The 26,330-nt window shown below is 36.9% G+C and overlaps 2 protein-coding genes across 11 annotated transcripts in view; one reads left to right on the plus strand and one right to left on the minus strand.

The window, feature by feature from the left end:
* The window catches only part of KANSL1L (KAT8 regulatory NSL complex subunit 1 like), a 160,925-nt gene extending 143,745 nt beyond the window's left edge, over positions 1–17,180 (plus strand). For 2 of the 6 annotated variants that reach the window (XM_031958118.1, XM_031958116.1), the window contains 2 exons: positions 545–653; positions 17,013–17,180. In XM_031958118.1, coding sequence (XP_031813978.1) covers positions 545–653; positions 17,013–17,152 — 249 coding nt within the window. In that variant the 3' untranslated portion in view covers positions 17,153–17,180. Of the gene's footprint in view, positions 1–544; positions 2,341–17,010 lie in introns of those variants that run through there. The other 4 variants (XM_031958115.1, XM_031958114.1, XM_031958117.1 and 1 more) reach the window with 4 other exon arrangements.
* Positions 2,115–26,295, minus strand: RPE (ribulose-5-phosphate-3-epimerase). 5 transcript variants are annotated; one of them, XM_031958119.1, is made up of 7 exons: positions 25,797–26,026; positions 24,983–25,092; positions 20,205–20,284; positions 14,452–14,591; positions 13,907–14,041; positions 11,552–11,638; positions 2,115–4,310 (listed from the first exon to the last, which is right to left on the minus strand). In XM_031958119.1, exons 1-7 carry the CDS (start codon positions 25,905–25,907, stop codon positions 4,188–4,190), a joined length of 786 nt encoding a protein of 261 aa, XP_031813979.1. In that variant the 5' UTR covers positions 25,908–26,026; the 3' UTR covers positions 2,115–4,187. The 5 variants fall into 5 exon arrangements, with proteins under 5 accessions (XP_031813979.1, XP_031813982.1, XP_031813980.1 ...); XM_031958122.1 differs by lacking the exons at positions 24,983–25,092; positions 25,797–26,026 and adding an exon at positions 26,163–26,295; XM_031958120.1 differs by lacking the exon at positions 24,983–25,092 and having other exon boundaries at positions 25,786–26,025.
* Between the last annotated feature and the right edge of the window lie 35 nt (positions 26,296–26,330).

The raw sequence follows: 26,330 nt of genomic DNA on the forward strand, positions 1-26,330 counted from the left end.
CGGTAACCCAGGACAATGGCACTGCAGTTTCTTGTGCTCAGGTCTTAACTATATAATAAACTCTTTTCCATTTCATGCAAAATAAATTGCTTGGGAATATGGGAAAGTAATATGTTCAATGGCAATGGTGAAAAGCCTGTTAATAGGTGAGCTCCAGTTCCTCATAAGAGTAGAACAGCAATGAAGACTAGGAATAAAGGTGCAATCAGGCAAGAGAACATCTTCAATTCACTGAACCCCAACTTTTGACCTCCACTACCATGTGCTCTATGAAATGAGTATATCCTGTAGCTCCTGTTCTCCAAAAGAAAAGATTCAATATTTGTAATTAAGTATTACTGAGGCAGCCTTACATTGTTAACCTGATGTTTTTTTTGCTTCACTTTGTATTTATTCAACAATCAGCAAAAATTTGCCTGTAGTAGTTGATCTTTTCTTTATCAAAAGAACCTAGTAATAGGTCTGTAAAATCTGACCTAAGGATTTATACATAATTAGTTATCACTCAATTGAAAATCATTATTTTTTCCCCTTTGCTTTTCAGTCAGTGTGGTGGGAACGACGGGCTTTTCCACTGAAGGATGAAGAGGTAGCCTTATTGTGCCAAGATTTAAAAACCTATCAGACTGAAAGGCCAAGCACAACTTTCCCTGGTGAAGTCTTCTGTAGCACTGTGTCAGATCACAATCATCCTCCAAAAAAGCAATCAGTAGACAGACTAGAAGATTGCAAACCTCCTGGTCTAGGACTCAGTAGTCTAAAGAAAAATAGGTGACAGGGAACTTAGTGGTTCATTAAGAAAGCTTATTAAACCAGAGAAAACAAGGCAAGCCCCTCCCCCTCAACCCTATTCAACAACAAAAGAATACCCACAATTTCAATGCATTAGAGTAACCGCATGTAATGTATTAATCTTTCTTGCTAAAAGACAGGTTAAAAATAAAAAAATGACACTTTCTTTCCTTCGTGAACCACAAGAGAAAATAGTTCTTTTGGTCTCCAGACCCCAGGTGCAATAATCATTTCATCTTATTAGGCAAGGCCAGATCACTGACACCAAATTGACCTAATTATTTCCTGAATTCTGGTGTCAAATGCCTGCTTTTTGATAACTGATACTTTTCCCCCTTTAAGATGTACTATATGGTTCTGGTGTGTCAGATAATAGCATAATGGTTTTTTATTTTTTTAACACACAAGAAACAAAAACACTGAACTCATCAAACTGCCTTACACATACTAAAAGTACTGTTATATTTACCAACTTAGTTTTAAAATACACATATGAATAACCCTGAGGATATAAAAACCAATACCTAGCTATATAGATACATAAACACAAAAAGATTTTAATTAAATATAGACTTCTGAAGACTGTTAACTATGGGGGAGTTATTTTTTTTTACATACTTCATTACCATTAACAAGGGGAAGTCATTTATAAAATTCTTATATATAAATGAGATAATCTTTTATTTTTAAATCACTGATTTCTGTTAGACACAACAGGCTGTTTTCTGTTCACTCCAAAGAGTTTAATTGGTACATTAAGACACCATGTCTTTAAGATATTAACTTTGGCTTCACCTATATTTACTATTCCATTCTCACTGTGCTATGAGAACTCAAATGGGTCTTTAAAATATGCTTATTTAAAATAATTCATTGAAAGGGAAATATAACCATCAGTATTAGCTCAAAAATACTGTTTTGGTATATTCCTGGCTAATGAATTTCTGGATTCCTTACCACACCTCACTTTAAAAGCAAGTGATGATTTGTTCATTCATACCCACTTCTATTCTAAAATGAGGCTGATCAGATTTATACTAAATCATATGCATTTAAATGGAATCCTTTCTTAAGCAAGCTATCATACCACTAGAATTTTGCTGTGTGGAACAGTTGAGGACAATTTATAGAAATCACTTTTTTCTCAAGGAAAAGCTATTGCTTCAAGTTGTAGTACCCACATGCACTAAACTAACACTGGCCAGTTGGCCTAGTTTGTGTGATTTGACACAGTTTTTGTCAGAGACTGGAAATTGATACTGGACCCTGTGGGGGGAGGGAGAAATTAGTTCAGTCAAATTTCAGCACTGACAAGCCTCTGCTTGTGGTTTCACTGTACATTTATTTTTAAAGAAAAACAAAAACAAAAGCCTCACAAACACAAAGTTTGTCCAGAAAATTAAACTTGAATCTTGCTGTCATGTCTGATACCATGATCTTCTATGTAAGTTTTTTAATTAAAGTTATTTCTATATGTCTTTTGTAGTGTGAATGTGATTAAAATACTAAAACGATCAATACTAATCACTCTTTCATCAGATATATAAAGTATCAAGGAAAAAATTTCAAAAAAGCAACATAGCTTGGTAGTACAATTTAATTTTCAATGGTTTCCTTTGTGAAATATTTCCTGCTTTCCAAAACACAAAGCAAGCAAGATAAAAGTCCTATTTAAAAAAGCAAAAAAACCCTACATACTTTAAATGCTTTAAGCCTAGGCCCCACCACACAGTATTCATTCAATTAACAAACAACATGTTTACAGTAAATATACCTCAATGAATGACATAAAAATTTAACTTCAATCTGAGGTTAATTTAAATTCTTTTGCTCCCATTTTTTTGAAGCAGTCATTACAGTTATTATCTACATATCTGATTAAGCACAGTAGTTAGTTAAAAACTAAAGCTTTGGTGGATCACAGAATCTTTACCACCCACCACCACCACCAGAAGTGAAAAAAATAAGTGTCGGACATACTCTTTGCATGCATTTAGGGCTGTGAAACCCCAGAAGAGGACTCAAGAGTTCCTGTCAACATCATACGGAATAATGTAAGTCAAATCCAAGTGCTGACTCCAAATCCCTGCACAGGTACTACTGTGATACCTTAATCTGCTGAGTTACAGCTTTTCCTCAGCTGTAAAATGGAGACAATAATTATTCTGCTTTTTTTTAAGAGTATTAGATGAACTGAATCAGACTCAGGATGCAAGAAGTACCTGAGTGTCTGCAAGATTTAAGGATATTCTAGATTCATAGATAGATGAAATTATTTCTTATCCAAGTTGGTACTAGTATAACCAACAAGTGGTGATTAAAGTCATTTGGAATAGTCCCCACCAATTTTTTCTTTGTGACTAGTTGAGGACAGTCATCAAGAAAGACTTGCCCAACTCCTGTATTTCTGGACCCAGCTACTGGAAGGACCCTCTTGAGTGTTATTTCTGAACATTTGATCTGGAAAGAGACAGTTCGACACTTTGAACAAGTATTGAACACATTTTGCAATAGGCATGAAACAGCCAGAAATAAAAATTTTTTAAATGTATAAAAAATAAACTCTTGTAAACATTATTATCCTCAGTCATTCTTAGTTTAGTTCCAAAGTAGGTTATTGCAGAAAGTGAAGAAAGGGGAATGGTTTGTGTAATTTGGTCTACTAGGAGAATAAGTAGGTGGTTAGTTATGTGAAAATATGGTCAAAAGAAGCATAAAGGGGATGGCTGAAAGGGAGTGGGAAGAGATAAACTTTAAGAGGAATCAATCTCATTCTACTCACAGCATGGAGTTTGGATCTTTCTCCCAAGAAATCAAGCCCTGTGATTGATTCATATAAACAAACTGGATATGGAAAAAAAATTAACTGATGATAAGAAAAGGACATCTTTTTTTTTCCCCTAAAGAATGCTAATAAGCAATGCAAACCTTCTTATAATGATGTTCTCTTAAGAGTAGCAATATTATCCATTTGAGTCCTTTTTAAAGTTAGCAGCTGCTGGGTTTTTTTCTTCTGCTTTTGAGATGCAATTTGGCTTTTTAATCTCAGGACAAGGCATCATAATATATTCCTTTTATAAAAACCAAGTCTTCCAGTAAAAACAATGTGGGTTTTTGTTTTGTTTGGCCACATGAAAATTTAATTAGCCTAACTTTTTAAAAACCTAGTAGTTCTCATATATACAGCTATTTCCATTCTCAGTATATCTGTGTTTATGTTGAAGTCAACAAAATGAAGACAAACTGCTCAGGATAGACACTGGTATCAACTCCCCAACAGCAGCAGTGGCCTGAGTCTTGAGCTTGTGTTCTTGTGCACCAGGTGAAAATGAGGCTGAATAAGCTGGTCTAGAAGGAGGTGGACTGGGCACGAGGAGTAAAACTGTTTGGAAATCTCATCTATCCAGAGAGCGTTTCTGAGCAGCTTCTGAACAAACATTTCTCAAGAGATTAATGACAGATCTGGGGTCTTCACTCCTCATGATGGCACTACCAGAAACAATCATATTAGCCCCTGCCTGAAAGAGAAACACTGAGGTTAATCAACTATACGCAAGAGACAGAAGATAAAAATTCACAACAGACTTAGAAGATGAATGTTTCAACCTCAACATCTGACTTGACTGGAATTGATTTAAAATATTCCCTTAATTATCTGAAAAAAGTCAACATATAAACATTTAAGAAAATCTCAAAGTAACCAATATCTTCAAGATGAATACTTTTGAAGTTCCTTCAATAAATATAAAAAGCAATAATGTACTTGGTAAGTATGTGGATCTTTTTATTTATAAGATATGAGTATGAGATTTTTTCATATTTGCCAAGAAAGCAGAGATTAAAAACAAACTTTAAACCTCGATTATTTCTAATACCTTCTACTCTTTTATACTTATATACTATTAGGAGAAGTAATGTGCACAGGTGAATAAATATAAGACATTTCCATTTCTTGGAAGTTAAAAAGGACAATCATTAAAGGCATGAAGATTAATAATACATTAACACACAATCACTTTGGAAAGGCAGGCGGAATCAGATCAAGTAGATTTAAATGCAGAACAAGAGTCTGTATTTAATCCTACAGACAAGAAGGAGCCACTCAAGCTTCATGAGCAGTGAAATGCCACAAATCTATATTTTAGGAATATTTCGAGGAAGGTATGAACTGATAGCAGGGGACCAATTAAGAAGGCTATTACAATAGCCCTAGTTAGAGCAGATAAAAGGAGCCGGCTGCACTACGGAACTCAATATTACATGAGGCCTGCCTGATTACAAGAAGGTTTAGCAGTATTATTAGCCTCTTCTCAGTCTCTATCTTAGCCTAATTTCACATAAGCTTTTTGGAATGCTTTATCACATTTGAATGTTGGCTGCAGTTCATTAAAAAGCATTTTCCATGAAATTATGCTGACTTCTACATTGATTTTTTTTAATCCAAATGTAAGTTTTGAATTTCACATTATATTTAATCAAATACATCATTAGCCTATGTCCTTTAGTTCCTGTTAGCCTGTATATTAGCTATTGCTCCCAGTTTTCAGTCATCTACAAATCTGTGTGAGGATAGGGCTTTACCATCTGTCTTTGGCCATTCTTGTGTTCCTAATTAATAGTACAATAAGTACATATGCCTAATAAGGCCTTATGCTCCTAAGAATACATTTCTCCACATTTTGCCCCTTTCTAAATCTATTCTCTATCCTATCTAGGATGGAGCTCCCTCTCTCAATGCTTTCCTTAATTCATTTCATCTGCTCTTAGCTTTACCATCCTGCTTTCTCAGTCTCAAATCTACAATTAACCAATTTAACTCTACACCACCCTCTTTCTCAAGTTCTTTACCCTCCACCTGTTAATGCTCATACCTTGCCAGACCCCAACCTTGGGATCATTTCCCTTCCCTCTCCCCCCAAACTACTCCAATTCATTTGCTGCTGAATAAAATTGGAGGAAATAAAGCAAGTTTAGTCCACTAGAAATTTAATAAATAATCTCAACTTGTCCCACACTGAAAGCAATCTTTAAACTCCTTAATTTATTTTATCCCACTTTCACACAATCCCTTTTACCCTTTTCACTTGCCTCACATTTCACCTTACTGAGAAAATACTGAGGCTATTTATTCCCTCTTCTACCTTTCTCTATATTTCAAAACTCTTTCGACATCGTCTCCTATTTCTTATTCCATTTTTCCAGTCTCTGATAGGACTCTTCTCACCAAAGTAAATCAATACCCTCTGAATCTTCTTTTCCACCCATCTTCTCCAGATTGTCCTTGCAATGATCCTCTCCCTGCTCTAATCACCAATTCCTTACTGTTTGTTTCTTTTGTTTGAGACTATGCCCCAATTTTCTCAATGCTAAGAACATTCCTACCACCAGTTACTTAAAACTATATTCTTCTACCTTTGGTCTTAGAAAAAGTTATCTAGCTACACATATCTTTTCTACATGCTCTTTCTTTTTCTCATAAACTCTTTAGGCCATTTGACTAAAAGTAATTAAATGTTAACTGAATTTATTAACTACAACTGCTGTCTCCTTAATTACCAGTGATCTCAACTGCCAATTCTCATAGTCTTTCCTCAATCCTTAATTCTCCAGCTCTCAGGAGCATCTCATTAGTGCTGTCCATTCTCTCCTCTTTTCTCTAGGTCTCAGTTGGCTTTCCTGCTAGACTGACTGCTTCTTAGCCTCCACTGTTGGTTCCTAGCTGATATTTAATGTCCTAATTAGGAGTTTAGCTGAAAACTCTGACCTGGATTAATTTTTCTTCCGCCGTTAGGTTTTCTAATACTGAATACATCAGCTCCTTTGGGTTTTGTCATAACCTCTCTTCAGAAGACCCACACATTTATCAATCAAGCCTAAAATCGAATCCCTTCATCAACTACCCATTGTACATTTCAAACCAGATATTCCAGAGACATCTGAAGTTTAACTTGTCTAAAAATGAAATTCACCATCTTTTCCCTCTTTACAAATTTCCTTCCAGTCACCCAGATTCAAAGACAAAAGTACCTTAACTCTCAACTCACTGCATCTATACAATTCACAAAGTTTATAATTTCTACTTCAACTCTTGAATCATTTTTCTCATACATACACAGCCACAACCTTAAGATTCTCATAATCTCTTGCCTAGACTACTGCCATAGCCACCTAATTGGTATTTTTAAAGTCCCTCCTCATATTCTCACCTATCTTCCACTAAGCTGATTTTTTGAAAATGCAGATCTGAGAATTTCACTCCCTACTTAATCAGAACCAGTGCTTTTAGGATCAAATAAAAACAGATATGTTCAACTCTTAGAGGCCTTCATAAACTGGCACTAACTTACCTTTACAACATCATTACACAGCATCATGTTTCCCCCACTGTATTATTTTTTAAATAGTTTTTTATTTACAAGTTATATGCATGAGTAATTTTACAGCATTGACAACTGCCAAACCTTTGTTCCAATTTTTCCCCTCACCTTCGCCCCTAGATGGCAGGATGACCAATACATGTTAAATATATTAAAGTATAAATTAAATACAAAATAAGTATACATGACCAAACCATTATTTTGTTGTACAAAAAGAATCGGACTCTGAAATATTGTACAATTAGCCTGTGAAGGAAATAAAAAATGCAGGCAGGCAAAAATAAAGAGATTGGGAATTCAATGTAATGGTTCTTAGTCATCTCCCAAAGTTCTTTCACTGGGAAGTTCTTTCGCTGGTTCAGTTCATTACTGCTCCATTGGAACCGATTTGGTTCATCTCATTGCTGAGGATGGCCAGGTCCATCAGAACTGGTCATCATATAGTATTGTTGTTGAAGTATATAATGATCTCCTGGCCTCCTTTCACTCAGCCTCAGTTCGTGTAAGTCTCTCCAGGCTTTTCTGAAATCATCCTGTTGGTCATTCCTTATAGAACAATACTATTCCATAATATTCATATACCACAACTTATTCAGCCATTCTCCAATTGATGGGCATCCACTCAGTTTCCTGTTTCTGGCCACTACAAAGAGGGCTGCCACTGTATTATTGGTAGATTGGCCTTGTTGCTCCTTTGCATTAGCTGTACCTCACAACCTAGAATGAACTCTTTCCTCAGCTCAATTTCTTAGAATCCCTTGTTTTGAATCAACTGCCATTTTCTCAATGAAGCTTTTTCTCCTGCAGGTGTTCTCACTTGTCACAATTATATTGGATATAAGCTTGTATACAGTCATGCTCTTTTTCGGTGACTAGAATGTGAACAACCTTCAGGGCAGGGGTTATTTCTTTTTTTACTTTGTATCCTCAGCACTTGGCACAGCTGACACAGAATAGCTATTTAATAAAAGACCACTGATAGAACAATATATGCTTTTAAAAGTCAATCAGCACCACAGGACCAACTTCTTCTGGAGCAACTCTACGCTTCTGGAAAATCCTCACCACTACTTCTTGGGACTAGTCATTCAAGTAGCTCCAAATCAACCTGCCTAGCTCATCTCTCCATTTTGCCCACAAGAAGGGCATAAGAAGTTCTGCTGATGTCTAGGTAAATTAGCTACAACATTCCCTAAAATGTACCAACTTAGGAAATCTGCCAGAAAAAGAAAGTTAGTTTGGCACAACTTGTTCTAAATGAAACCATACTAGCTAGATCACCACTTTTTTCTTTGAGGTGCCCACTAACCATGTCTTTAACACCAATATTCTAAGTTTTGCCAAAAATTAGTCAAGTTATGCAGACTCTATTCTGTTTTTTCTTTCTTTCAGGGCATCTGTCCTACTTTTCCCTAGGGATTGAAAGATCGATCAAAAAACATGCAGAGTGAGAAATGGATTGTCTTGGTTATGAAACAGTCAGGAGGACAATGTCACTGGATGGAAGGATACATGGCAGAGTAAGGTGTAAGGAAAGTGGAAAGGTAGGGAGATTAGTTTATGAAGGGCTTTGAAAATCAAACTGAAGATCTTATATTTGATTGTGAAAGCAACAGCGTGCTACTGGAGTTTACCGATTGGGGGGAAATAAGGTTAGGCCTGTGCTTTAGAAAATCACTTTGGTAGTGGGATGGAGGATGGATTGTAATGGAGAGAGACTTGAGTCTCAGCAGCAGTGTATTTCAGTAGTCCAGGAATCAGTTGATGAGGGCCTGTATCAAGATGGTGACACTATTAGAAGAGAGAAAAAAGCACATCTGAGAAATGTTGCAAAGGTAAAAAACAAAAGATTGGATATGAATGGTGAGAGACTTTGAGGAATCAAGGATGACACCTCAGCTGATAGATTGGGAGGATGGTGTTCTGAGACAGTAATATGGAAAACGCAATTGGTGGAGAAGCTTAGGGAAGGAAGATAATGAATAAGTGCAGTTGTAGCCATGCTGAGTTTAAGATGTTTACTGGGCATTTAATTTAAGATCGTCTGAAAGGCAGCCAGAAGTATGATACTGAAAGTCAGCTGAGAGGTTAAGGCAGGATAGGCAAATTTGAAAATCACTGACATAGAAATGTTAATTAATCCCATAAGAAGTGATGAGATCACCAAGTAAAGGAAAAACAAAGGAAAAACCAGCAGGCCCCAGGATAGAACCTTTTGGAATCCCTACAGTTTGAAAGCCTGATTTAGACAAGGTTCCAACAAAGGGAAATGATGAACAGTTTTAATACGTAGGAGAACCAGTACAGAGTGGTATTCCCAAAAACCTAGAGAGAAAAGAACATCAAGGAAAAAAGGGTCACCAAGCATCAAAGCCTGTTACACTACAGAGACATCAAGAAGGGACCGAGCGAAAAATGGCTGTTGGATTTGGAAATTAAAGAGATTATAGGTAATTTTGGAGAGAGCAGTTTTGTTGAGATGATGAGGTTGGATTGTAAGGATTGAGGAGAAAAAGTGGAGGCATCTTTTGTAGACTACTATTTCAAAATGTTCAAATACAAAGGACATAAAAGATACAGAATGATAAAAGGGACAGAGGATGGAGGGAGACAGAAATGTTTGAAAGCAGTAGGAGTTACAGACAGATTCGAGCTAAATAAAAGTGGGGATGACAGAGGGGCAATAGAGCTAAGAAAAGGGAATGGGATGGGATTGCTTTTACAGAGGTGGTTCTTGGTTAAGGAATAAGAGACAGGAGTGAAGGAACGTAATTAAAGACATCTGAACAACAGAGAAAAAAAAGGACACTTAAAGCAAACAGTTAAAATTTTTTCTGTAATATAAAATTGAAGACAGTTCTCAGCTAAGAGACTAAAGGAAAGGGGGTCATGGGGAGGTTTTGAGATGGAAATGAGAAGGTTTGGAAAAGCCACCATGAAGAAAATTTGTCTGGTAAACTGTGAGGGCCCCACTGAGGTGATGTAACAGAAATGTGAAGTGGACCCAGTCAGAAGAGTTGTGTGGTTTTCAAACCACTTACATCCAGTAGTACATATGTAGGAGCCAAGGTTAAGGATGATAGGAGGCAGACTGAGACCCAGTAGAGTACAATGGTGATAAGATTAAGTGGGTCAGAGACTGGGGAAAAAATGACAATGCACAGGTGAACTGCTTCAAATTGAGGAGAAGAGGACAGAGTGGCTGTACAAGACAGCTGGTCTGGGAGGCAACTAAGAAGTCAAGAAACTGAAGGTCACCAGAGAGACAAAAGAGTAGGGTTTGGTAAGGGAAGGCAGAGGACAAGGTGGAAAGCCAATAGATTAAGAACTAAATAAGCTAAGATAAGAGGTTTAGGAATTCTTGAAGATGGAGATGGAGACAGTGAATATTCAGGTAAAGGTGCAATCACTGAAGAGGAGGGCAGAGGATACCAGGTAGGAAGTTACTACAATATTTTAGGAAAGGTTATAAGGACTTAATGTGGGGAGAAACAGGATCCTGAGGCTTTTGCAACTGACTGGATAGAGTACGTGAAGGAAAGGGAACAGTTCAAGAACAAGAACATTTTTTAAATAGAGTTCTTCAAGGATAGGCATGTTTGCTTTGGTGATAATATGTATTCTCTTTTGTGTATCTTTAATCAAAATAAAAAAGAGTAAAGCAAGTTAAACAACATACACCGTGACTATGATATCAAAAGAGAGCAACAACAAAATTTATCATTCTTCTACTTGGGAGAGGTAGGGGAAAGGTTCAGAATGTAACATCCATCATCAAAGGAAATCACCATTGGTTCGTTTTGCTTAATTATTTCTCATTATTATAAAGAAGATTTATTTTAAATGGACAGGAGGACATCTAGAAATGACTGATTTTTAAAACAAGTGTCAATACATTTTCAAATATATACACACAAACATACATAAATATACACACTTTTTTTTTTTGGGGGGGGGGGGGGGGGGGGGGGGGAGGGAGAGAAGCCGTGATGAAAGTGTCATCATTATCTGCAAGACATAATCTCCGCTTTCAAAGGAAAAATGCCTAAAGACTTGCACTATAATATGCCTTCTTTTTTAGCAGCAAATGTGGGAAAGGAATCTAGTCCACAGGAATTGTTACCTCGGGGTCCAGAACAGGAAATAATTGTCCAAAGTATTGCTCAGATGAATTTGCTTTCCCATCACTATTTAAGGTAACTGGTCTTAGAATATAACTTTGCTATACTAAAACCCCAGACTGTATTGTCCAGCCAAAGTCAATTTGGAAAAGGAAAGAGGAAAATTGCCCTAAAAGTTTAGTTTGCCTTACCCCTTGGCCATAGTTAGGAATTTTAAAATACCTAATTTATTTTGCCTAGGAACTTTGAGAAGCTTCTTACCTCTGCACATTTGTGAATTGTGTCAGGACCTACTCCACCATCTACTTCAATATCCAGAGAAGGGAACTGGGTCCTCAACCAATGAACCTAGAAACAAGGACAGGAAAAAAATCCGTGAATCCTAATCTGAAATTTATAGAAACAGTCTAAAGCAGTGAATATTTTCTGTTAGAGTTTTATGGTGATCAAATTTCTTGCAAAATAGTCATTTTATTTTATTTAAGTCTTAGGGAAAAAATTGTAAGTATTAAAATCCGATGGAAAAATAACCCAAAATGTCCTATTTATGTAAGGGGATGCTTAATATGGAGACCATCAATTTGGAAATCCCTCAGAGATAAGTTTAAATTGCTATTATTTGCAAAACACTTTCTATTTTATAAAACTGAAGATAATAGTTATCATCTATATAGTGCTTTGGATCTCAAAAGGGAGAATAATGAGGATGAAAGCCTGGGGTCACCTTAGAAAGTTTTTAAAACTAACCAGGATTTTACATTTTAATGAAGAGGCAATAAGGAGACATTAGAGATGATTAAATAAAGGAATAAAATGGTCAGATCAATCTTGTGTTTCAGGAATATTACTTTGGTAGCAGAGTGTAGGAAGAACTTAAAGTGAGGAGAGGTTTGAGACAAAGGGACAAATTAAGAGTCCGTTGCCATAATCCAGATGAGAAGTGAAGACGACCCGAACTAAGAAGGTACCTCTGTTAGCAGAAAAGAGAAGGGTCACATACAAGAAATATTGTGGAGGTATAACTAATAAGACTTGGCAATTGATTAGATCTAAGTGGTAAATCAAGGATAACAATGAAGTTATAAACCTGGCAGAGCAGATGGTGGTGTCTTCACCAGAAATCAGGATTTGTAAGGGGGAGGGTTTGGGGGCTACCATATTGAGCTTGAAATGTCTCCAGAATATCTAGTTTGAAGTGTCCTATAGGCAACTGATTATCTGAGACTGAAACTCAGGTGAGATTGGAGCTAGACATAAACAGCTAGGTAATCTGCATAGAATTAATTATAACCAACGGAAGCTGTTGAGGTTACCGAGATTACAAAAAGAGTAGAGATTAGGACATAACTTTATGGAGCATCTAGAGTTAGTGGGCATTACTTATTGAAGAGTCAGCAAAGGAGATGGAAAAAAGGTAGTCAAAGCTAGGAGGAACCAGGAGCAAGCAGTGTTAAGGTCTAAGAGAAAAAGGAACATCAAATTTGACAAAAGTTTTGGTAATTTGAGAGAGCAAGTTTTAGTTGAGGGGTGAGATCAAAGGCCATATTGCAAAGGCAGCTACTGTAGATAATTTTTCTAGGATATTAAAACACATTTTACTGGCTTTCTAGTCTTTTTTGGATAATACTTCTGTTCAGGCACTCTCTTCCTACCAGACTAACCTCCTTGCTGCCCCCTGAAAGGAGAAAATGGAGCCTGGAATTAAAAAAAGATTCGCTTAGGAAGGATGAGTAACTAAATCAGAGAGAAAGGGACAGATAAAAGTGTAGGTTAAGACTTAGCATATGAATGTATATGGAAGGTAAAGAAATGTGAAGAGATGAAGATGACTCCAAGGTTAAGTGTGCCAGAAGTATTGCTAAAATTCAGCACTTATGGGAGATGAAGAAGGGTGAAAAGTTGAGAATAACTCCAAAGTTGAGAACCTAGGTGAATGGAAGGATGATACGTGTTAAGGACCATGCCTAGGTGAAGGGGCAGGTCAATTCTCCTACAGCATCCACAGCTGTAAATTATAAACTTGAAGGTGTTGCAAAGCAGCCTTCACAGATGTTGCTTATGGACTGGGAATGAAATAAATTGGAGGCAAGAGGAAAAAAGAGAGAAGTCAAAGAAGGCAACTGCCTCTCAGTTTCCTTGTATCACCATCATCCTCTCACATGAAAAGAATCTACAGGTCTGAGTTAGACCTCCAGCAGCCACTGACAGGTGGCTCCCATATCACAACAGATACATGGTGTCTTCAATAAGAAAAGGCAAGATTTAGAAGAAAGGTGGGTTTGAGGAAGGGTGGTGAAGGCTACTGCTCATTTCTCTGGATTTTTTAAAACTTGTATCCTAAAGATGAAGATAATGAAGAAGAACCAAATATGGTTGAATTTAAGGAACAGTTTCAACTAGATGTCTATATTTAGGGGAGAGACTAAAAGGGTAGTTAGTAAGAAGAGTGAAGTCACAAACTCAGCAATGGTGTACAGCCAAGATAACAAGCAACAACAAGGAGGATATGTTCTTATGTTCACAAAAAAGACAGAGCAAAACTTTTGAAATAAATAAACCTGCCAATTTTCATGACACAGATAAATAGCTACATCTTGACATCACACCCTATATTACCTTTGGCATCATATCTTCCATGAACTTCTGCCCTCCAAACCCAGGTTCCACTGTCATGACTAAGGCCATATCTATCTGATTGGCCCATGGTGCCAAATACTCAACGGTAGTGCCAGGTTTAATAGCAAGACCAACCTATGACAAGAGGACACATGTTAGTCTATGAATCATTACCCTTATCTTCTATCAACAGTGTATGTTAGACATAAAACAAGTCTTCTGAAGCTAACAAGTTCCAACTATACAGATAATGTTGTGGATAAACATGCCCAACTAAAAGTCTCCAGTGGCATTCTTACTATTTGGGAACATATATCAATTAATGAAGGCAAATAGAAACTTAAAAGTATTCATGTTTAACACTTTCCAGAAGTAATTTTTGAGAAATGTCATTAGAATGATTTATGTTTGAAAAAGGATTAAGAAATAATCAGAGAATGTTGTTTGGATGAGGAAACCTAAAGATTAACTCAACAATGACATGCCCAAGATTGTACTTGGTTAATGGTAGATGTACCAAAAAGAAAGCAGACCCTGCTTCTTACCTTCATGCCATTCTCTCGAATATCTTTAATCAGTGCTCCAGGGTTCTCTGTAGCTTCCAGGTGAAAGGTATATTGATTTGCTCCAGCAACAGCCATTGGCTTTACCCACTGTTCTGGTCTAGAAACCATCATGTGCATGTCTGAAAGTAACAGCAAAATTAAGTATGAACAAAGAGACCCGATTGATTTATATTTTCCCAGTCAATTTGAAAACTCCAGCTATTAAATGTTCTTGTGTAACACTACGTAAAGATTATTAAACATGTTTTAACACCTGCTGTTACCTCACTTAATGGGGGATACTAACAATGATTTTTTTTCCCCTCCTTATATCCTTCACTTTCTGAAGTATCTTGAAAACTGATATATGGTTTTCAAATCTGTGCAATTTTCAGCAGAATTTCTTTTATGTGTATTTACTTCAGTCCAGCTGCTTCAATTAGTTTTATTTTCCTAAATATTATTTCCACTTTCTTATATAGTATATGAAGTACTGAGATGTTAGGATTCCAAAAGTACAGTTCCATTATCACAGCTTTATAAAGATGGAAAATCTGTTCTACTTTGAATGTACTGTATTTCATTTTGGTTTCATGATCTTAAAATAAAATCTCTACCTCCTTATCATTTTTTTGTGGGCTCATTTTTCTCCCTATTATTCTCCAACAAGATGGATAATTTTCCATTACACTTTTTCATAACTGTTACTCAAATGAGTTAATACTTCAACCTGGTGTCTTTTTCAGTTAACAAATTACTAGCTTCCTGGAAGAAGCAGCTGCCGGGGTCTTTAGAACTTTAGGCTAATTAAAACCATAACTGCTGTAAGATTTGATGACAATCAAAGTCAATTATCTTTAACTTATTCATTTCTTGTTTTTCAGCAATAACTTTTTTGGCTTAGAGCTCTTTTGTATGTAAAATGCCTCATTCTCATTTTTATCCTTTGTTCTATTTTAGTATTGATAATGCATTAATAACTTCACTGATTCTAGACTCTCACATCAGTAACTTCTCATATGTATTAAGATAAAAAATATTTACTTTTTTTGTTGAGGATATTTAGTGCTCACCAGATTTATGACTAACTCCTTAAAGAATATTTTTTATAACATATGACTGTAAATTGTAATAGAATGAAGCTCGAGTTGATGCACTGAGGTCCCAAGCACATGAGGCTAAATAGTAATTGGACCATACTCTATGCTTGGAGAAAGAATGGCCCCCGCCCACTCTTTGTGCAAGTCCTGATGTGTTGTATAGGAAATGATGATTTTGGTGGGTGGAGGCAGATGGGCAGGAAGAGAGACAGGGAGAGACTGCTGGCTGGAATGTTGCAGCTGCACATATTGCAATCGTGATCCCCCCTTCACCTCCGATCCTTCTTCACCTCTACTGAGAACAAAGATTGAATATTTTCCCTTAACCTGAATTCCTGACTCCAGCTGATTTTAAAATACATGTTTATCACAGTAAATCTCAGTCATTTACATTTTTCTGACCTCTTTTTTTTAACTATGCACCATAATTTAAGATTTTTCACTATGCCAACCTTTCTAACACAGAATCTCAAAACTGGAAAGGATCCAAGAGGACACCTAATATGAATCTAACCCTTGTACAACAAAAAATAATGATTCAACATTTGCTTGAAGATAGCAAAAGAGAACACCTTCTAAGACAGTCCATTCTATTTTTAGGTCAAAAAAAAATTTTTTTCCTCCTTACATTGAGAATCACTTCTTCACCATTATTGTTCCTAGTTGTGTCCTGAGACAAGCAAAACAAAATCTAATCCATTTTCCATATAGTTTTTTGTTTCTGCCCACCTTTCTCTAATCTTAGTATCTCCAGGTCCTTCAAATGAGAACTCAAATGACATGTACTGGGGCTCTTTGCTATCCTAGCTACCTTTTCCTAGACATTCTTCAGTTTGTCAACTTCCTTTTTAACATGTGAATAACTAAACTGAAGAATCACTGTATGCAATTAAAATTCAATAAATATCCATTATGCTCACCACTAGAAACAGAAGTTTCATCCTATAGGACAGTGGTTCTCAAACTTTTGTTTTCAGTATCTTTATCCTATTAAAAATTATTGAGGATCTCTCCAAAGTGTTTTTGTTTATCTGGGTTATATTTATAGACATTTACCATATAAAAACTATTTTTGAATTTGTAGACCCTCTAAAAGGGTTCCAGAGATCCCCAGGATTCTCTAGACCACACTTTGAGAACCACTGCTATAGGAGAATGACACCATTCATACAAATAAACAGAAAATATTTTCAAGAAGTTGGGAGGGATTTTCAGAGGAAATAGGCCTTGAAGAGTTTTTCTAGGTATTCTACAAAGACCCAGAGATCAAACATCCCAGGAATGGATAACATTCTAAGAATGGGGGCCAGCTTACACAAAGGCAATGAAGCAAGAGACAATGTTATAAATGGGAAGTAGCAAGTAAGCCTGGAGAATGCATACAGAAAAGTAATATGAACCCCAGTATGGAAGATTGTTAAAAGCGTCAAATGCTAAAATAGCCTGTGTTTTATCCTAGAGGCAGGAGGGAGCCATTTCAACGTCCTGGGCAGTGCTTCAGTCAGACCTGTGTATGTTCGGCTTGTCAACTTGGGCAATTATATGAAGACTGGATTGCAGAAGGAAGAAACTTGAGGCAAGGTGATCAATTAAGAGATTAGGGCAATAGTAAATGTTCAACTAGGGTGGCCAACATAGAAGTAAAAAGAAATACAAGTTATATACTGTTGACTTGGTTTGGAGGTGCTCTTATGAATAGGATTTTGCTCCCCCTAACCACTACAAGAGATTGTGTATGTGTGTATGTGAATATATATATATATAGCTAGAATAATGTTCTTGGGGCATTTTCTGCCTATATTTAAGAACTGCAAGCAATGCAATTTCTTTTTGCCTTTAAGAGCACAATAAAACTACCGTGCAAATTGGCCCTACCAGACTGTTACAATGCCTTTCCCCTTCTCTGTCACCACTCCACCCCCCTTTTTTGCAAGGAACAAAGGGAGGCAGTAGAGACTTAAAAAAATCTATTTATGCTCTGACTCAAGGAAAACTTGGGAATAGCAGTAAGAAGATATTGACTTTTTCACAAGCAATCAGTATAACAAGCCATCAGTTATAAAACAGGTTTTATTTAACAATCAAAAAAATTTACACCAGCTCAAACCAGAGCCTCAAACATAGGAGAAAACCTCTTTTCCAGTGTCCAAAAAACTCTTCTTTCTGTTGGGCTTTAATTTTCCCTTAGAACCTACACTGTTCCCACAATTCATCACATTTATAAACTTATAAAGGCCTACAGGGTCTAGATTGCTTCTCAGAACAAAAGATTTGCTGATGTGCTGATCCTTTATTCTCTCTTTGTTCATTCAAATTGTGCAGGTCTCTTTCCTACTCTGAAGGAGTCTTTTTTTCTTCTCTTTTCTGAGGTTCAGAATCCCCTGCATCTGACCACATGGTTCCTCAGTGAGGCCACATTTTTCTTTCAAAATATTAGTTTACCACCAAGCCAACAATGCATGTGGCTTCCTAGTCTGCAGCCCATGCTTTGTTTAGCTTTAATATCTTTATTTTCTAGTTTTACTTGACAGCAAGAATGTTGATAAGGATTATTTCAATTCCTACAGCAGTATGCCACCAATGTACAAAGGTCTCATATTTAAAGGGTTAATATTTTTTTAAAAAAATACTATTTTTATGGCGTAAGGAGGAACTTCTCTAAAAATGCAGAAAAGAACTTAAGGTCTTAAAAGCTTTGCCTGGCGCAAGAGGGTGAGGTACCCAGGATCACATGGAGCCCAGGGAGGCCTTGGAACTAGATCTTCCTGAATCACAGGGCATTTCTCTCTATTCCAACATGCTGCCTCACATTTAGATTACAAACAATTCTTGTCTTAGATTAGATTAGATTAGATGCTTGTCTTAGATTTTTTTAGCAAAAAAAATCCAACAGTTCTTAGCATCTCATGCTCTTTTCTGCTGCTTAAACTTGATAACTAGATAAGGGGGCTGTGTAGGAGTCACATTTTATTTTTCATTCAACCTCTACACTTTATCTGCCTAGTTCCGTTTGTGTGTGTTTGAAGCAACTGGGGTTAAGTGACTTGCCCAGGGTCACACAGATAAAAAGTGTTAAGTGCCTGAGGCCAGATCTAAACTCAGGTCCTCTTGACTTTAGGGCTGGTGCTCTATCCACTGCACCATCTAGCTACTCCCTGCCCAGACCTTGCTAGCAATACAGTTAACCTCAGTTCATACCTGAAATAATTATTAATAAACAATAATTTGAGAAGATAGAGTTTTCTTCTCCTTTTAAGATTTTAAAAACTCACCCTCTAGATAAACATTACTGATAAAGTGACTGACTGAATTAAGCTTTCTCAATACTGGTCTGATCCCACCCAATCTTTTAAGAAATTTATTCTAAGGTGGAGAAGCCCCATTGTGTTCAACTCCAAAATAGGGGGTGGAAACAGATTCTTTTGCCAGAACAGTCCAAGGCTGGAACAGGTCTGAGTTTAGAGTTTCTCTGTTTAAGGGTGATATGATGTCACTCTCGGGCCCTCATAGAATACTTACTCTTGGAAGGGCATATAAACTGTGAGCCTGCTTGCCATCACTATTTTTGGTCTAAGAGACAGCCAAATGACCATCCTTTGATTAATAATGTGCTGGTATGATTAATGAAATGATTAAATTACTCAGAAACTATGTCTTTTGAACCCTTTCAATCAAGACCTTATAGCAAGGTAGCAAGAACACAAATGAAAAGAATTCTACAAGGATATGACTGGCTGCCCTGAATGAATCAAACAAACCCTTCAATCAAATTGCTGGCAGGCTACCACTCAACCTGTATTCTGGAATACAATAACCGATGTCATTAGGTGCTTGCTTTTCTACGATGATTAGAGACAAGGTGAATGCAACATAGTAGTTCTGATGGGACAAGGAGATATTTTTAGACAGGATGGGACAACATCTGAGACAACAAAGATCTTAATGTCACAAACAACCACAATGGTATGGTTACAAATCTAGAGCCATTCTTCTGGGGAAGTCAAGTGGGCTTTGGGAAGTACAGTTAACAATAACTGGCAGAGGTGATAGAAATCCAGCTGAGCTATTTAAAACCATAAAAGATGATGTTATTAAATGTCAGCAATCTGAGGAATAAGATAAAAACTCTAAAACGTATAGGTAATAACCACTAAAGTAATGAATTATTCTATATAGTAATGTAGTAACAATGAAATTGGAATTGTATCCTTTAATTGGGGGAAGGGAAGAAGAAATGTGTCCTGAAAGAAGTAAGGGAATAACAGAAAAATTACTTTGCTACTCTGAACATTAAATTGAAAATAAATAGCAAACAAATCCTAAAATTTTATATTTAAAAGAAATTAAAATGCAATGCACTGCAAATTTCAGGTCTATACAACCTCAGAGGCTGCATTTCTGATTGGAGACATTATTTAAGGGTGAAAAACAGAGGTATACAAGAAAAAATAACTTTCAAGTCAATTCAGGTTTTATAAAAGGCTGGATTTAAGGAAGAGTACAGCCAAAGTTTGGACTATTAAAGTATATGAAAGCCAAATAACCATCTCTCACCCTTCCTCCCCCCCCCATCATATTGGATATAGAAGCAAACTGTTTTGCATTTAATTTAACTAGTTATACCACTGTGCTTAAGATTTTGTTATTACTTACCAAAGAAAGGATCTTGACCTAACTGCTTTCGAAGGCTTTCTACTACAGGGTGACCAAAGGTGATATTGGGAACAAAATGCCTACAAAACAAAACAATTATTTTTTCATTGGAATTAACTTCATTTCCTTCACATTTCAACAGTAAAGATTGGAGATGAATAGTTTACAATGTCAGTATTAAGTAAATGTAAGCATGCTTATTGTACTTCTATTTAGAAAAACAATGGTCACTTAGAAACAGACTACATTCTTAGGGTATTTCACCCCTCTCAAATACAGTATCTTAGCTAATAAAACAACTCCGGAGGAAGCAGGGCAAGTAAATAATAATCTTTCTTCAAATGGACAAAATAAACTGAACTCAGAAAGGTTAGATGGCCTGCTTGTGGACTAGTTTGTGCAACAACTGGAATTGGAGTCCACTGTGCATACTAATAGCCAAGCATACTATCATGTTGATTCTAAGTATGTGTCATCCATATAAAAATATAGATCCCTACACATTTGCTTCCAAAAACAATGCTAATTTTTTACCATAAACTATACCCCTCTCATTGACTGGTATTCAATTTCAAAAGATTATCAATGAAGTCAGGTAAGATATTCAGCAAGCATATAGTTAATGACATGAATTTGGACATCATAAAGCAAAAAATGAGACAGCTGAAGTGGTGAAAGTGGATTACTGTAAGAACAGCTTCATGGACAGTTCCAAAGTCAAACTCTGGCAATCTACAGATTGAGTCACTATGACACTACCCCCGCTGTATTGATTTTCAAGTTGACCAAGTATTCCTAAGTTTATTTATTTACCCTCTGGAACAAAAGATAAGCATGAATAGTATATTAGAAAGAGCACAATGTATTGGATTCCAGGCCCTGTTTCTCTAAATTTGTCTAAGAACTAGCTAGGCACACTACTTGATCCAGTTTTACTAATAGTGTTTTCAACCTAACTGTTTTTAAGAAAAAATGCTTTCAACCTCAGTGGAATATTGGAATATTAAAAAAAAAAAAAAAGTTGTCAATGAACCTCAGTTTACATTATTCATTAAATACTTATAGATCAGTATCATTTACCAGGATACATTCCAAGCAGTACACAGACAAAAAGGAAAATTATGGTATCTTCAGGCTAAAGAAACTTAAGTCTATTACTGGTTTCAGGTAATTTTTCTTTTGCAAGGTCAAAAGATACATTCAATGGATATACTTTATAATTAGCATTTCTGAAGATTTTTCATTTTTCTTTCTTCCTTTTAAACAAATAACCCCAAAAGACCAAAAAACATGAACAATCAAAGGATCATAAATTTTAGTATGCTAATTATAAGATTGTAGTAACTGGTAGCTCTTGTATGGTTAATCAGTGGTCATGATATAAGAAGTACTAACCCACTTTTTGGCCCTTCTATCCAGTAGTGGCTAAAGATTACTTTCCTTTTGCTGAATAAATTCAACAGAGAATAGGGGGTTGAGTGTTCTCTTACCCAAGGCCATCTTTAATAGATGGCATCTGAAAAATACAACACTCTATGGTCAATGTGATAATGTCTTTTTGGACCTAGCTAAGCTATCATGTCACTGTCAGCATGCATTCTACTCTAGTAGATGTTATTGAATTAAAATAGTTCCAAGGTATGGAATTTGAAGAATGTGAAGAAACAATGATTTTCCTCCTAGTTAGAAGAATCAAAAGACTTTAGTTGAGTTTCTCTTCTCAGTCGCAACCTGGAGTAATTTTTTACCCCATTGAACAAGCAATACTCAATTGTTTACTAGTCAAAAGTAAAGGAATTTCTATCTGGAAAATCCTCACTTTACATCTTAGAAACTCCTAATCCTCAGATGAAGTGGAACAAGTCTGCAAAGTATAACATGTAGCAATAGTATTTAAAATGACAACTAACATTTCAGATGCCTTTTTTCTTTCATAGGTCTGTTAGGATAAAAATGTAATTGTTAGTGAATGAAAGAAAATAAGCCAATTCACCTAGGAGAAAAAGAAAAACACAGTGACAATATAGAAACTCAGATAAAACTGACAAGATGGAGAGAATGGATATAAGGAATTCAGAGGGTGTAAACACTGCCTTCCTCCCATGCCCAGCAAAAAACCCCAATACCAAAATCCAACAACAGAAAACCTGTCAATGTTAAATAAAATTATAGTCAGATCATAAAACAAAGATGTCTTCTCCCCTCCCCCAAAGTAAACCTAGCTGTAACTAACACATTGCAAAATTATGGCTGGTGTTTTAACTGTGTTCCTTTCCTAAGTTTGGCACCAATATACAGCATTTGGGCATTTCTCAAATTATCTCAAGTCTATCTGCTTTCAGCAATCTTTTGTTCCTTTTTTTTTGCCTTCTAAACAGTTGTTTTAAGACTAGCCTTTGTTACTTCTGGTTCTACAAGTATCCAGTGATCCACCCTCCACCTAGGAAGCTCTTGCCACAATGAAATAAATTAAAATTACTTTGTATATAAGTACCAAAGAGTACCAACTAAATGTGGGAAAAGCAACAAGATATAAAAGAAGTCCGGAATTTAGCAAACTGGGTTAAATCATAGATGTTAATGCCCAGTTCAATATTTAACTATGAATGTCACAACTTCTCTGAACCTTAGTATCCCCTTCAGCTTGACACACAGTAAGCACTCAATAAATGCTTTTTTATTTATTCCTTCATTGAAATGGGAATGGTAGGTAGTAATTACTCAACTGAATAGATGTGAAATGTGGAAGTACTCTGGAAGCTTCACAAAAAGTTGAGACAAATGAAAAGAAAAGTATGAAAAATTTCTACAGAATCTAAGGGTTTACTGCTATTTGACAAGAGAACTCAAAAAGAAATGTAAAAAATGGCATTAATTGCTAGGGGACAAACGAGAGATTTTGAGTATTTCAAAGAAGGTACAATATAACATCCTTATTAAATAGTTTATTCATTTTATTTTTACTGAATACAGACTGTTAAATACCTATTGCTATACCATCCTAACAGGTTTTTAGTCTTCTTTTCACTCCTCCCACCTAGCCATCATTCATATCACTGCCAAAATAATCTTCCTTATGCAGACATGGATCTTGTCAATTCTTAAAAAATCTTCAGTGGATCTCTTCTGCCTGCTGATAAAAACACAAATTCCTTATCTCTTTATTTCCCATGCTACCATCAAACCTGAATACTATGTCCCCTTAACTCTCCTTCCCCAAGTCCCCGTCCAGTGCTTAGAACATCCCTTCTCTAATTGTCACCTTTTGAAAAGCACACTCCAGTAGGAGCCATTCATCTCCAGTTAGGGGGACCTACATTCAAACCCCAGCTCGACAATTTGTTATCTATGTGACTTCAGGCAAGTTACTTAATTTGTTCTGAACCTCAGTTCCCAGATCAGTAAAATGAGGAAGTTGAAATAAAATAAGTCCCTTCTAGTTCTAAATCTAGTTTGATCAAGCTAAATGTCATCTTCCACAAAGTCTGCCCTGATCTTCCTGGATGGCAATGGACTTTCTCCCTTGGACTTTTCTATAGAATTAGTTGCAAAACTCCCTAACAAATGTATCACTACAATTTTTATGTTCATGACTTTTATCCTTTTTCTAGATGATAACCTCCAAGATGATAACTATTTTTTGAGAAGTTATCTTACCTAAACTCTATCTTCCTCAGCAAATAGCACAGAGCCTCACACAACGTGGTAGTTTGCTATTTGCTAAATATGAATCTGTTGAACTGAGTGGAAGGTAAACTGCAGAAAAAAAAAAGTTAACAGCAGAAAGCTGTCCTTATGTCTGTTATGACATGGGTCAATGAAGTGAGAAAAACAAAGATAGAAACCAATAGTAGACTTGGTATTAGTGAGGATTTTTTATACTTACACTGCACGTAATATACATGAAACCTGAGCATGGTATAGAAAATGTGAAGGCATTTGTTCCAGAGGATTTAGTTCTCTTAAATGTTCATATAAAGAGAGTCATGGCAGTATAGTAGATAGGAAGCTGACCTTGAGCCACGAAAAGCTAGATTTCAAGTCTAGCATCTGACAGACTGTGTAAAGCCTGACAATTATCTAAGTTATGGAAAAGGTGACATGTACTGGCACAAGGGGTTTCCATTTTAGCAAAGAAATCAAAGGACCAGTCCTTATTCCTGTTCTCAATACTTCTTTATAGTTAATAATCTGTGAGGTCCAGAGAAATGAGTGCCAGGCTACTGACAATAAGATGTGCATTCTAATTCTGTACAAAGTTTCTTTAAAAGTAATTACCACAACAGATCTTTATATATAATTATATGTTTATAGATTTATGTATACACATACTTACATGCAATTAATATATTTTTATTCTAGTTCAGGGATTCTTACTTTTTTCCACTTACAACACTTTTTTTGCCTAAGAAAATTTTGTGACCCAGTCTATACAGGTTTATAAAATAGGGAAACAAATCAAACATCTACTGATAATAAATCATAATTCTGTGCTCTCCCCCCCACACACACATATTTAATTATGAGATCCCTTATAAAACTGCAAAGTTCTAGGAATATCAACCTCATTATGAGACAATGACTGCTCATTATCAGACCTCTCTAAAAGTGCTTTAGAAGCAAGGTAAATAAGTTGCCTCCCAACTTCAGCCTCAGACACACAATAATGATAGCTAGCTATTTCACATCTAGGAAGCAAAGACAGCTAAGGAGCAAATCAGATACAGGGTCTACCTGCTGAGCTCAGGTTCCTGAATAAGTCACTTCACCCCATTTACCTCTGTTTTCTCATCTGTAAAATGATCTGGAGAAGGAAATGGCAAACCGATCCAGTATCTTTGCCAAAAAAAAAAAATCCCAAATGAGTCAGATTTGATTGAATGACAACCTATGAAGGAATAGTTCACTGTCAGCTTGTAGCAGCATTTTGAGCCTTGAATAGTTTTATTTAAAAAAAAAAATGAATTATTTTCAACATTCACACTTGCAAAACTTTGCGTTCCAATTTTTTCTGCGCATGTGCAATTCTCATTACATATACATACATGTAATATACATATATTACATGTATATATAATATATGTATATTACATGTAATATACATATGTTACATGTAATATACATATATTATATATACATGTAATATACATATATAGATACACAAATTTCCACATTTATCATGCTACTCAAGAAAAATCAGATTTAAAAATATTTTTTAAGTTTAAAATTGCAGCAAAACGAATATTGTCTAAAACGAGACCTCGAATAAAGTTTTTTAAAGTAGCATTTTTGGTCACCTTAGCTATCATCTGTCCTAGCTGAAAAGAAACGGGCGAGCGGGGAGGGGAGGGAATGGGGGGGGGGAGGTGAAGGGGCGCAGCCAAGAGCCCTGCATTTGTGCCCCTGCCTCGCACCTTTTCTCAGGGCCTCGGCTTTCTGGCCAGAACACGCGCCGCTCAGAGAGGCTCGGACCAAGACCCCGGGGCGGCCGCGGCCCCTCGCCCCAAGCTGGCCTCCCGGGGAAGCGTGCGCGGCAGCCCCGCCCCACGCCAGCCCCGGCCCCGTCTCCCGGCGAAGTTACCCGTCCATTACATCCAGGTGCAGATAGTCGGCCCCAGAATCCAGCATGCGCACGCATTCGGCCCCCAGGCAGGCCAAGTCGCTGTTGAGGATAGACGGACCGATTTTGCAGCCAGACGCCATGGTGGGTGCGGGTGCCCGGGACGATCGAAGCCCAGAGAATGTGGAAACCCCTCTCGGGCCCTTCCTCCCCTTCCAGGTGCCGCCGGAAAGGGCCGCCCTCCCCGTACAGGAAGTCCCGCCTCCGACTCGCGGAGCGGAAGAGGGCTGTGGGGCGTGGCCGAGTCCCGTCCGCTCTCAGCGAGCGTGCTGGGCGTGCCCGGAGAAACCGGGTTTTACTTCTTTTCTTTAGATCCGTCTGATGTATCGTCACCTTACCTGCTTTCTGTACCCAAACGCGATTCAGAGAAGAGACCAGAGGCGGGCGTGGCAGAGCGGGGCCGTGCTCTCCTCTCCGTCACCCCCGCTCTCGGCCCGTTGGGGGCGCTGAAGAAATGGCTGCGGACCGCCCGTCCCGCCGGGGCGTGTCTCTCACCCGGCCGCCCG

The sequence above is a fragment of the Sarcophilus harrisii genome, chromosome 3 (genome assembly GCF_902635505.1).
Source record: "Sarcophilus harrisii chromosome 3, mSarHar1.11, whole genome shotgun sequence".
Taxonomy (NCBI): Eukaryota; Metazoa; Chordata; class Mammalia; order Dasyuromorphia; family Dasyuridae; genus Sarcophilus; species Sarcophilus harrisii.